The 12,451-nt window shown below is 42.1% G+C and overlaps 1 protein-coding gene across 10 annotated transcripts in view; it reads left to right on the forward strand.

Annotated features, from left to right (window-relative positions):
* Mical3 (microtubule associated monooxygenase, calponin and LIM domain containing 3) overlaps positions 1–12,451 on the forward strand; it is a 203,541-nt gene that overhangs the window by 141,763 nt on the left and 49,327 nt on the right. For 9 of the 10 annotated variants that reach the window (XM_071610264.1, XM_071610263.1, XM_071610266.1 and 6 more), the window contains one exon: positions 8,023–8,218. In XM_071610264.1, the coding sequence (XP_071466365.1) occupies positions 8,023–8,218 (196 nt within the window). Of the gene's footprint in view, positions 1–8,022; positions 8,219–12,451 lie in introns of those variants that run through there. The other variant, XM_071610270.1, reaches the window with a different exon arrangement.

Raw genomic sequence — 12,451 nt, forward strand, 5'->3', positions numbered from 1 at the left:
GTGATAGAGTACTTGCCCAGCATGCCTGAGGCCCTGGGTTCCTTTACCAGCAACAATTTTTTAAAAAGTAATAATTCCATCCTCCCATGGTTGAGTGGAAAGAATACTGACTTAGGGTTTAGTTTTCTTGGCTCTGCCTGTTTGAGCCTTTCAACCTGTTACTTAACATCACTCAGAACCCTCAATATTATGTAGTTGGAATATCTCTAATCCAAAATCCAATATCTAAAATGATCTGATATCTGAAGCTTTTTGAGCACCTTTGTGTATAAAATTATAAAAAATATTGCATTAAATTACCTTCAAGTTATGAACAGAAGATATATATAAAGCATAAGTGAACTTTATGTTTATACTTGTGTCTGTCTCATCCCCAAGATATGGCATTATATATATGCAAATTTTCCAAAATAAAAAAAAAATCCTAAATCCAAAATACTCTGGTCCCAAAAATCTGTATAAGGGATACTCAACCTGTAAAGTAATAATAGTAATTTATAGGAAAGTTGTGACAATTAAGTGTCCATTATAGGTAGCATACCTATCATGGTGCTTGACACAGGTAGTTGCTCAATAAAGGGTGCTTACTTCTTTGCCCCCTTCACAATAAAAACTTAGTCACATGATCTTGAAAATAGTCTGTGAACAGAGACTCCCTACCAATATGAAGCCTCAGAAGTCTATTGGAGGAAAGATGTGCAAAAACCACCTTGCCATGGCAGTGTCTTGAAAACTTCTGTTCCACATGCAGCTTTAGTACTTGGAAAGTGTTTGGTGCCCTCTTAGAATGAAAAAAATATATATATATATGAACCCAGTCTAGCAGAGTCTTCTGAGGCAAATAGCCTGGGGCAAAAGAGAAATGCCGAATTGGTCATGCCAACTATCCTATAAGAAGCAAAAAGAAAAAGGTTCCCAGGGCCTTTTCTTTCTTTCTTTTTTGTGGTGGTACTGGGGATTGACCCCAGGATGCTTTTCCACTGCGTACACCCCTAGCCCTTTATATTTTTTATTTTTAGACAAGGTCTCACTAAATTGCAGAGCCTGACCTTGAGGTTTTAATCCTCCTCGTGCAGCCTCCCAAATAAATGGGAGGCTTCTTTAAATTTTTTTAAAAGAAGGAATAGGCATGTGCCACTGCACCTGTCTTTGCAGGGCCTTTTAACTATTCCCAGCAAATCTTTCCCTGCTGGGTTGGGTTCTAAGCTGGGAGTGATTACCTCTTGCTAAAAATCATACTAAAGCCCTCCTCCCACAGATACCAGGTAATACTGTCCAGCTTGACTCAAAGTGATGAAGTTCCTAAGGCATAATGACCTGTTCCATTATTTTAGGTTTGTATGTCAAGATGGCCCCTAAGTTGAATAGTGTTTACCCTGCACACTTTTCAGACAGCTAAACGTAGAAATATGGGAACTTTAGCCTAAAGCACAATAGGGGAGTGAACTGATTTCCAAGTTGGTTTTTCACTATATTGTGACCAACCCAGCTCAAATCTTACCACATTCCAAAAGGAAACAGAGCCCAGGAGCCAGGTTTGATCCTTAGTAGGAAAATGTCTCTGGACCACATAGTGATCCTGTCCTAGCCTGGCCACACTTCAAATGGTTTCATCCATCAGTCTCAGTATATGAGGAAACACAGGAGAATGTAGAAATGGTATCATTTCCAATTCAGAGAGAAAGCAAAATTGAGGCCTAGACCCCACCTTTGTATCCTTGCGTTGCTTAGTGCTCAGGGTGAGGAAAGCAACCCTAATTGCTCAGGCAATTTTGTGAATGTTTCTGAGGGGAGTGAATCAGGCAATATAAAAGTCTTGTCTGTCACTGGTGTGCCTGAACACCTGGGTACACTGCCTGTCTGGAAAGAGGAATTCAGTTTGTTGAATCAATGGTAGGATGAGTGGATCCCTGCAACCATCCTACTGACAGTGGATACAGTGAAAATCAATCTAAGACCTTTCCTAAGGCCTTATCAGATTCAGATTTCATTCAAGCTTTCCCAAGCTAAAAAATTGATCTTGTTGAGAAAGAGAGTAAAATAGTCACTAGAAGATAGGAAGGGGAGGGGAAATGAGAGAGAAGTCAGGTAATAGGTACCACAGTACAGTGAGACAGTAAGAATTAGCTTAGGATTCTACAGCACCTTATGGCCACTGTAATCTACAACAGTGTATTATATAATATTCTAAATAATTGGAAGAGTCCAAGGTTCCCAGTACACAGAAATGATGAATGTTTGAAGAGATGGAAATGCTAATGAATAATTTCATTGTTTACATATATTGAATTATCATACTGTAGCCCATAGATATATACAGCTATTATGTTTTGATTAAAGATTTTTAATTTTTTAATACCTATTTTTTAGTTTTAGGTAGACACAATAACTTTATTTTATTTTTATGTGGTGCTGAGGATCGAACTCAGTGCCTCATGCATGCCAGGCGAGCACGCTACTACTTGAGCCACAACCCCAGCCCCAAGATTTTTAATTTATTTTTAAAGAAGGAATAGGCCAGAAATGAATTGAGGGTAGAGGAAGATAAAGCCCTAAGTTTCCTATCTCACATGTCATTCCCACAGTTGCCTGAAGCCCTAAAGAATGCTTAGCAGCTGATCCCTCCCTAGCATTTAGGCTAGATGGAGGAGAAAAGCTGCCTGCTGAGGTCCTGGGCAGCTACCAGTGCTCAAGTGTCCCTCCATTCTCTCCAGGAATCAGACACAACTAAAGGTTCCTGGCAGCTCTTATGCATCAGCTGAGAGGAGGTTGTCCTGTTAGGAAAAATATTTCTTTCAGAATGATGTATGGAGCTCACAAAGGCAGTAACTATTCCAAAACAGAACCTCAGGTCAGGCCCAGAGCCTTTTTCCTATTTAGGATGAGGCCCAGATCCTAGGAGCTATTTCCTTTTGGTATGTGTGAGGCTGTAATTGACCTCCCCATGACCTGAGATCTGCCTGCCCTAACTTAGTGACAACCAGCCTTGGAAATTGTTTCAAAACTTTCATCCCACTTTTAGCTGGAAAGTCCCTAAGAAGTTGCTGTTGCACTGAGAGGCACGTGAAGTGGACCGGCTGTGTGGGTCTTGGCCAGCCCTCATCTGACCTGGCTGGTTATGCTTTGACTTTCTGCACCAGCTTCTGTCATGTATTTTTTCAGAGATAGGGTCTTTCTGGGTTGCTTAGACTGCTCCTAAACTCTTGGGCTCAAGTTATTCTTCTGCCTCAGCCTCTTGAGTAGCTGGGTCTACAGGTATGTACCACTGTGCCCCAAATACCAGTGATTTTTTTTTTAACCTATTCTCTTGCAGTCATTTCTCCTAGGCCCTTCCATTAATTGATGACAGAGGGGGACCTGTGAGGAGTGTTGTGTTTGTCACACTGTTACAGCCACCTCTCAGGCATCCCCCACTAGCATGTCTTTTGCTCTCTCAGTCTGTCCTCACCACGTGGCTAATGTGGCAACCTCTGGCCCAGGACAGAGAATCAAGAATGCTGATCTCATTGATTTATTTTTTTTTTTTTACATCTCCCATGGTGCTTTGAGGTTATGGCTGGGAATATTAAGCATATTTGGCAGTTGGTGAGTTTTGAGTGCTTGCCAAGTATCCTCTAAGTTCCACCTTCCCCTTGGAAAAAACAACCCAGCCCTCAGGGGACACCCTGCCAAAGCTTTCCCTTGTTGCTGAAAACCTGGGGTGAGCTTGAGCTCTGCATGGATGTGACCAGGGATGTGCCTGGTAGGACAGGCACAGCAGAAGTAGCTCTACTTCCCATCTTAATTTTTACAAAAACTCCAGTGAATCACTTCTTAAAGTTTCTATGGCCCAAAACATCCTTTCACTAGGGCCCTGATGTGTGAATAATCTGAATAGTTCTGAGTGCTTCTGGTTTCTTTTTTGTTGGTTGTAGCCAAGCCCAGAATTAGATCAACATTTCCCTTCTGAGCCTCAGACTCTGGGTTTGGACTGCCAAGTTCTGATGCTTGATGATCCATTTGTCTGCAGAGCTTGTAGACACTCCAAAGAAATAACACCAGGAGAAGGGCAGAATGTCTGTAGTTCCAGGTGCTAGATTCTCTGTGCCAAGACACTTCATGAAGTTCTGCTTTCATCTTATCAAAAATCATGGGGAGGGGCAGATGACAGTGGAGCCTCCCAAAGGGGGACACAGACTAGGACTCTTTATGGAAACGTACCTTCTTTTTCTTTCTGTGTCATAGTGAAGGGAGACCATGGTAGTCTCCAAATTATTGCTTTCCTCCTCAGATTTGACTCTGGGTTCCTTTACTCATGAGCTGTGTGACCTGTCTCTGAATTTCATTTACCAACTTTGCAAAATCATAATGCCTACTTTTCACAGATTTTTTTAAAATCTGGCTAATGACATATTCCTCTAGAACACCTTCCTTCAAAACCCAGGATGGAAGGAAGTGCTAAATTGCCCTTCTGTGTACTCCCATAGTATACCACATACATGCATCAGTCATAACACTTGATACTTTATGCTGAAATGCTGCCTACAGGACTCTCCCAGGAATAACCTATGGCTCGTTAGGAACAGTGTTTTCATCTGCTGTGTTTCCCAAGGTCCTAGTAGAATTTCTGGCAAATAGTATGCATTACCCACTGAAAATAGACTTCCCTTCTTGAATATCTTTCTTGATAAGTGTTACTTGTTTGTTTTTCCTGAAGTGATGGTTCTCATTCTGGTTTTCTTTTTCCATTAAAAAAAAAAAATACTGAAGACTGGAGATATAGCTCAGTTGGTAGAGTGCTTGCCCAGCATACACAAGACCCTGGGTTCAATCCCCAGCACCACTGGAAAAAAATACAAAACTTGATTTTATTCCTTATTTGTGGAGTTCTGGGAAAGCTTAAACTTGGGTGCTTATTTCACATTTATTTCCTTTTCTATTTAAGAGCAGTTGCAAAAAATATATGATTGAGGGGCTAGGGTTGTAGCTCAGTGGGAGAGTGCTTGCCTTGCATGTGTGAGGTATTGGGTTCAATTCTCAGCATTGCATATAAATAAATAAAAATAAAGGCCCATCAACAACTAGAAAAAATATTTTTTTTAAATATGATTGGAAGGAGAGAATAAATGGTAGTACAGTCAGGGAATTCTCAGCTTTCTTATCTTTATTATGTAGAGACTGTGGCTTTTGATGAAAAAAAAAAAGACTGATGTGGGAATGATGAACCTATGCAGTTAGAGTCTGGTCCCTCCCAAGGCCTGGGCAAGCAGGTTTAGAGCATGTTGAGGCACATCCATTTGCTTGCCTTCTGCCTCTATTTTGCCATTACCTGCAGCCCACATACTTCCTAATCTTCTAGATGCCCTTGTTCAGCATTATAGTTTTATGTTTTGGGGACCTGAGCTCAGTGTTGAAAAACAGATGAGAGATTTTAAAATAATATTCTCAAAGACATGAGAACTAGGACAAGTAGGCATGTGAACAGGACACAGGTGAACCCAGGGATTGTGTTCAGACCTCACTGAGACACAGTTACCTAAATTTTGCTTTTCAGTGAAGATTTCTAGTAAACTTGAAAGAAGCTGTTTGGTGAAAGATGTGCTAAGACTTTATCCTGTGCCTCTCCAGATTGGTGAAAATATGCTTTCTAATGCATTTGCAAAAGGAGTCCAAAACACTGTACACAAAACAAGTGTCAGTCCTCCAGAACATTTTTTGTACAACCTGTCATAATACAAAAATTACTAAACCAATATTCCCACTATTTTCCTTTAGTCAGACTTCATATGACATATCACCTGTCACTCAAAACAGAGTTGGTTGGACACTACATGCCAAAACTCAGCATTATTTCTTTTTTTGTGGTGCTGGGGATTGAACTCAGGGCTTTGTGCTTGCGAGGCAAGCATTCTAACAGCTGAGCTATATCCCCAGCCTTGCAGCATTATCCCTTAGTACTTAGAATGTCACAGAAATTAGGGACCTGCCATGGCCAGACCACAAGGCTATTCAGGACCCACTCACCCCTATATTCCTGCATCTTCTCCTCCACATCATGTCTATCCCTCCTTAAAGGTCTAGTAAATCCTAAATGCAAGTGCATATTACTATGCCATATCTGGTAATACCTCCTCCCATCTTTACTTTGTCATGTGACTCTCTATAGTCCAGAACAGATGGATTCCACATATCTGTGTAAAAATGCGCACAAATTGGTGGTAAAAATGTTACCAGACATCAGATGTATTGCTTACCTCAGATTTGCTGAATATTGCCTGTGTACTAGGCTTAAATAGTAGAGGAAGGTAACTGATATGCCTGTGGCACAGAATCACAAATATACATCCCAAACATGTATATATGGTTGTAAGTTCATTCACTATTCATAATAACCCTGGAAGGTGGGCATTCCCCTCATTTGTAAAACAGGACATTAGCTCTGAATAGTTAAATAATTTTTCAAGATCTGTCAGTTGCTGATGGAAACAGAGGTCTAACCTGAATTTGTACCTACATATGTACCTGTGTGCTATATCACTTTGCAATGAACACACCTCAGAATAAATGGTGAGCTTTCTCTGACCAAAACTGGGACAATAAGGAATATGAAAAAGGAGTAATAAGCCAGGCATAATGGTGCACGTCTGTAATCACAGCAGCTCAGGAGGCTAAGGTAGGAAGATCACAAGTTCAAAGCCAGCCTCAGCAATTTAGCAAAGCCCTAAGCAACTTAGCAAGGCACTGTTTCAAAATAAAAAATAAAAAGGGCTTAGGCCAGGTACAGTGGTACACATCTATAATCCAGCAGCTCAGAAGGCTGAGGCAGGAGGATTGAAAGTTCAAAGTCAGCCCCATCAACTGAGTAAGGCCCTAAGCAACTTAGCAAAACCCTGTCTCAAAATTTAAAAAAAGGCTGGGGTGGCTCAGTAGTTAAGCATCCCTGGGTTCAATCCCTGCCCCCCCCCCCAAAGGAATAATGATTGCAGTAAGGGAACATGTACTAGATTAAGGGAGACCAAAGAGACATAGAAGTCAATTCAATATTTTAGTTCAAAAAAATCCATGAGTCCATAGTGGTACTCAAACATATACTAAAGAATGACAGTGGAGGAGCTGGGGTTGTAGCTCAGCAGTAGAGCACTTGTCTCGCACATGTGAGGCACTGGGTTCGATCCTCAGCACCACATAAATAAAGTAAAGCTATTGTGTCCATCTTAAAAAAAAAAAAAAAGACTGACAATGCAGTAGGAATGACAGAATTATGAAAATGACTTTTTTTTTGACCCCAGTACACTGACTCAGGAAAAGATCAACAGACTTTCAGATCACTAGATGGAAGAATGCTAGGGCAGGTACTCCTATAGTTTCTGAATATCACCCCATACATGAGTGATATTTAGAGAGGAAACTGTGCCTTTGTGTTGGAGAGATGATGAATACCACTTTACCCATATGGTAAGGCCGAATAACCACAGCAGAGGGGCACAACATCATCCATGTGGTATTCTTACTCTCTACATTGTTTACCATGAAAGGCCATGGGAGACAGACAAATTCACAGCATGAGAAGGTCTGTGAAACAGCTAGCCCAGGTACCTTGAAGTCAGCTAAACAGTGCATGAACCTTGACTGGATCCCAGATCATCCCTGTGGGGGCCTGAGGCTGTTAGAAGGAAAGCTGCTTTAGAGCCATGTAGCTCCTGGCAGTGAGAACAGCTACCCAAAGGTCTAGCCCACATCTCCTTTAGCCCACCCAGTCACTGTCACCAGTTACCTGGTCTCTTTTTTCAACCTGGCCAGAGGTTTGAGGTGATACAGAGCAGATGTGGATATACAGTCTGCTTCTTCCATTTAGGGCAGTTCTTCCACTTTTATGTCAGCATCCTTACCAGCCTTGGCTTTCAACCCACCCTATGTTCTGACGTCATATGAGGGCTGTCCATCCTTTCATGGAAATGCATGGTGGCTGCCTTGGATACCTAGATGTTAAGTTCAGTACCCGTATTGTGTCATCAAAACTTTGCCTCTTTGCTTGCCTTGCAGGTTCCAGTGTAAATGGCCTGGAGGAGCCTAGCATTGCCAAGAGGCTGAGGGGCACTCCTGAGAGAATCGAACTGGAGAACTACCACCGGTCTGTGAAACGGGCAGAGGAGCTGGAGGAGGTACCTGAGGAAACGCAAGCCGAGCACAACCTGAGCAGCATACTAGACAAGGGCACCGAAGAGGACGTGGCCAGCAGGTCAGCCTGCGCCTGTGGCTTGCCCAGCTACCCCAGAACAGTGGTCTCACCACAACCTCCAAAGGAATATTCCACTTTGCTGGGGAGGGCAGCATAGGTCTAAATCAGACTCTCTGGGTTGGAATCTTGAATCTTCTTCTTTCCAGCTGTGGAAACCTAGGCAATAGCCCCTATATGCTTCAGTTTCTTCATCTGTAAAATGAAGATAATATTAGTGCCTTCTTCACAGAATTGGTAGAAGGATTAAAGGAGAAGATTGGTATAAAGTGTTTAAAACAATACTTGGCACATGTAAGTGCTTGTGGGTTATTTTGCATGATGCTGATCATGTGCATTTGATCACCCTCATGGGACCTATGAGATAGACAAAAGCATGTTTTGTCACCTTATAGGTAAGACTAAAGCTGAGATCCCAAATTAGGTTTTCTAGGTTCAGGCCCAGGACTCTTCCTGTTTTCCCTGCTTCCCTGTGTTCCATTTAGGTTCTTATTTCTAAATCAACATCAGCAGTTACTATTATTATTAATATAGTACCTTATAGGCCTTTGCACGGTATAGGTGTCTATAACTAGGTAGGGCAGGGCCCATAAGGATCACATTCGTAAGATTTACTTCATATTCCATGTCTTTAGCACTTTGTTAATCATTGAAAAGGTAACAGACAAGAGATAAGTCATATTTTGTTGTCCTCAAATGGTTGTTTAAAGGTAGGAAGTTTCATGGAAGTAGCACTAGGGTTGAATTAGTCCTGAATTCACTGCATAGCCTTAAGGAAGCCACCTCACTTCTCTAGTGTTCTTTTGTCTTCTGTGGGTAAAGAGAAGGGCAGAAACCTTGCATGCCAGAGACCACATGCAAGCGTCTTATGCTTAGCCCATCCCTGTGTTTAATTCTGTTTGATCCCTTTGGGTGCGACACACACTCCAACCCCCAAAGAAGTCCCTGCATCTGTTGCCTCTTTCAGGTGTCACTGGAGAAGGATGGGTACTGAAAGATAACGAAGATAAAAAATAAGGGGCAAAATTATAGGCCAGACTTATCCTGTGGGGCTTCTGGATCAGAGCCCTAGCTGCAGCCCCGGATGGGTGGAGGCTTCTGGTTGACCTTTCAAAATATTCGAATCAGATACTGGGCATTTTTTATCTAGCTGTGATGAAGGGATGTGTGGGGTTAAAGAAAGCAGTGCGGTTTTTTGTTTTTTGTTTTTTAAGACCTCCGAATATTTCTCAGAAAGTGTTCATTGGGCAGAGCTGTGTTCAGCTATATCTCACCCCCCCGCCCAGGCATACTACAGACAAACTGGGTGAACCACTACTTGGGCTGACTCTGCAAACAGCCTTTTTGTGCATTTCAGGGGCAGCCTTTCTCTTGGTACCCGCAGTTCTGAAGCTGTCACTAATTGCACATCATTGTCACATAGCTCTGCCTCTTATCCAGAGACATACCCTACCCTCCAATGCTCACAGAAGGGAGATCCACACAATGCCTGTGTTGCCAACATCACAGTGAGAAAGGGAGATCCCATACATCCAAGTACATTGATGAACCCTTAAGCAGACCTTGGGTCAGACATAAAATCAGCCAGCATCTCTACAGTGCAACAAATGCCCCCATTAGTTTAAACTCAAATTGAAAAAAAAAAAAAAGCAAAGGCTGGGGAAGTGGAGAAGTGATTCAGCAGTAGAGTACTTTCCTAGCATCTGCAAGGCCTTTTAGAAAAAGGAAAAAAATTAAAATAGTAATAAATCAGCTTCAGATGCCACACATAATGAAGAAAGTTGTCTCAGTGAGAGGCCCAGAGAAAGTAGCTATAGATTTTGTCTTCTCTAGGGAAAAGCAGTAATATGCAGGAAATGGGCCATGTGTTGTTTCCATCTTCTCTACAATACCAAACACAGAGTGAGGTGAGCTTTCAGCTCTTAGCCCTTCTTGATGACATGTTGGATTCGATGATGAGAAATGACTTAGTTTTAAGGTATTATCCAGTCAACCCAGGAACATACTTTTCACAGGTTCAGAGAACTCAACTCAGGCATCTGCTGTGGGAGACAGCATGGTTTGATATTTCAGAACATGGTTGAAAACATCAGAGATAAACAGATCTAGACTTGAAGCCCGGCTCTACCAATTACTGGTTGTGGGCAAGTTATTTAGCCTTTCTGTGCCTCATTTTTTCTCATCAGCAAAGGACATTGCCTCATAGGTTTATTTTGAAGATTAAATCAAATAAAGCCAACAGAATGCCTGGCACCCATTGGCTGCTACATCCAATGTCAGCATTTACTTTACTGTCTATTTTTTACCTTGTAGGTCCATTCACAATGCAGGTGTCCCTCTCTAGTTGGGGCAGGGCCAGGGACTCTTGAACTGGTTTTCTTAAAAAGAGGAATTAAATGCCAGAAATTGGGTTTGGCTCACTCACCCTGCCCTAGGGCATTGTTGACTTTCCATACATCATAACCACCCAGGGCGCTTGCTAAAGCACAGGTTGCTGGACTGAGTGCTGATTCCATGGATCTAGGGTAAAATCAAAGAATTTTCATTTTAAAATAGTTACCAAGGGGTGCTGTCATCAGGTAACCACCCTGTGAATTGCTGCTCTGAGATTTCCAAATTGCCATTATGATAAACATCTGGGGCATTTGATAAAAAAGTAATGTAAAGGCCCTCTCATTCTAGTGTAGGTTGGTGTAGTGTAGGTTGAATGTCTGGTTTTAACAGGCATCCTAGGTGAGACTTTTTTTTTTTTTTTTTAAGGTGAGTCTTAAAATCAGACTTATGGTTTAGTTCATACAAGTGGTAAACGTCCTAAATCTTATCACAGACTCTGAACCCAGGTCTAAGTAGCTACCTGACCCTTCCTTGCAGGCAAGGTGGGAGCCTATCTTCTGGAGAACAGTCTAGAAATGGCATATGTATTTTTCTATATAGCAAGACCAGGTGACAAAAGAGGAAGGAGATCCAGCTCTATAATGTTCATTACCCTGACCCAAAGAATTTGCCACAGACAAGGAAGACAGTTGATGCAGTACCCATCTGCTGGCAACTTTAGTGTGTTCAGATCTGTGGTTCTAAAGTAGTAATCAGTTAGTACTAGAGCAGACAGATATGCTCTGGGATGGGACAGCCAAGGTCACAGAAGACTTCTCCAAAGTCATCAGCAGTCCAGTCCAAATGGGCCAACCCTCCATTAGAATAAGACCACAAAGAAAAAAGGTACTCCCTCAAGGTTGACAGGTTGACCATGAATACATGGGAATTCTTGCCCCCCCCCCCACCTCTCTCTCTCTCTCTCTCTCTCTCTCTCTCTCTCTCTATGTATGTGTGTGTGTGTATGTATGTATATGTATGTATATATATATATATATATATATATATATATATATATATATATATCACACACACACACATACATATTCTTTTCTAGCACAGATAGTAACATGAGCTACCGCTGAGCAGGATGCTAGGTCTAGCACACATTAGATTTCCACCATGTGAAGATCACTGGGCAATGTACATCTTCTCTAGACATCTGCTTCTGATGCTTTACTGTGTTCACACAGTTGTCAGGGTGAGTGGGAGCTAGGAGTGTGATTGAGCCAGAGAGTGTATTGCAGTCTCTCATTAGGAGAAGCTCAACTTAAAGAGTAAAAATTGTGATACCTGTTTCTCTCTGAAAACCACCCTGTAGCTTCAGGTGATGCCCCATGCAGAATTCTGCCTCGTGCACAATGGAGCCTGCCTTAGTTCCCATCCTTGCCTTTTCAAGGAAAATGCAGGCCACCAGAGAACAGGATCATGATCCATTTCCTGGGGTTGCCACCCTGACAGCTGCTAATACCAAAGCATTCTTGTGTTCTTGAAGAACCACCAAAGAGTGCACAACGTGGTGTGTGGTGTGGAGGCTGCTGGGAATCCTGAATCCTCTTCACACCAACCTCCTTAGGCTGCAGTTTCTCATTTTTAAAAATGGGGAAAATGGGCTAGGGCTGGGGTTCTGCAGTAGCCTACTTGCCTGGCATGTGTGAGGCACTGGGTTTGATTCTCAGGTGATGCCCCATGCAGAATTCACATATAAGTAAATAAAGTCTATCAACAATGTATATATATAAAATATATATATGGAAAATATAACCATATGTGATGGTGCATGCCTGTCATTCCAGTGACTTGGGAGGCTGAGGAAGGATCTTATTAAGTTCAAGGCCAGCCTGGGCAGCTTAGCAAGACTCT

Source organism: Marmota flaviventris, chromosome 3, assembly GCF_047511675.1.
Source record: "Marmota flaviventris isolate mMarFla1 chromosome 3, mMarFla1.hap1, whole genome shotgun sequence".
Lineage (NCBI taxonomy): Eukaryota > Metazoa > Chordata > Mammalia > Rodentia > Sciuridae > Marmota > Marmota flaviventris.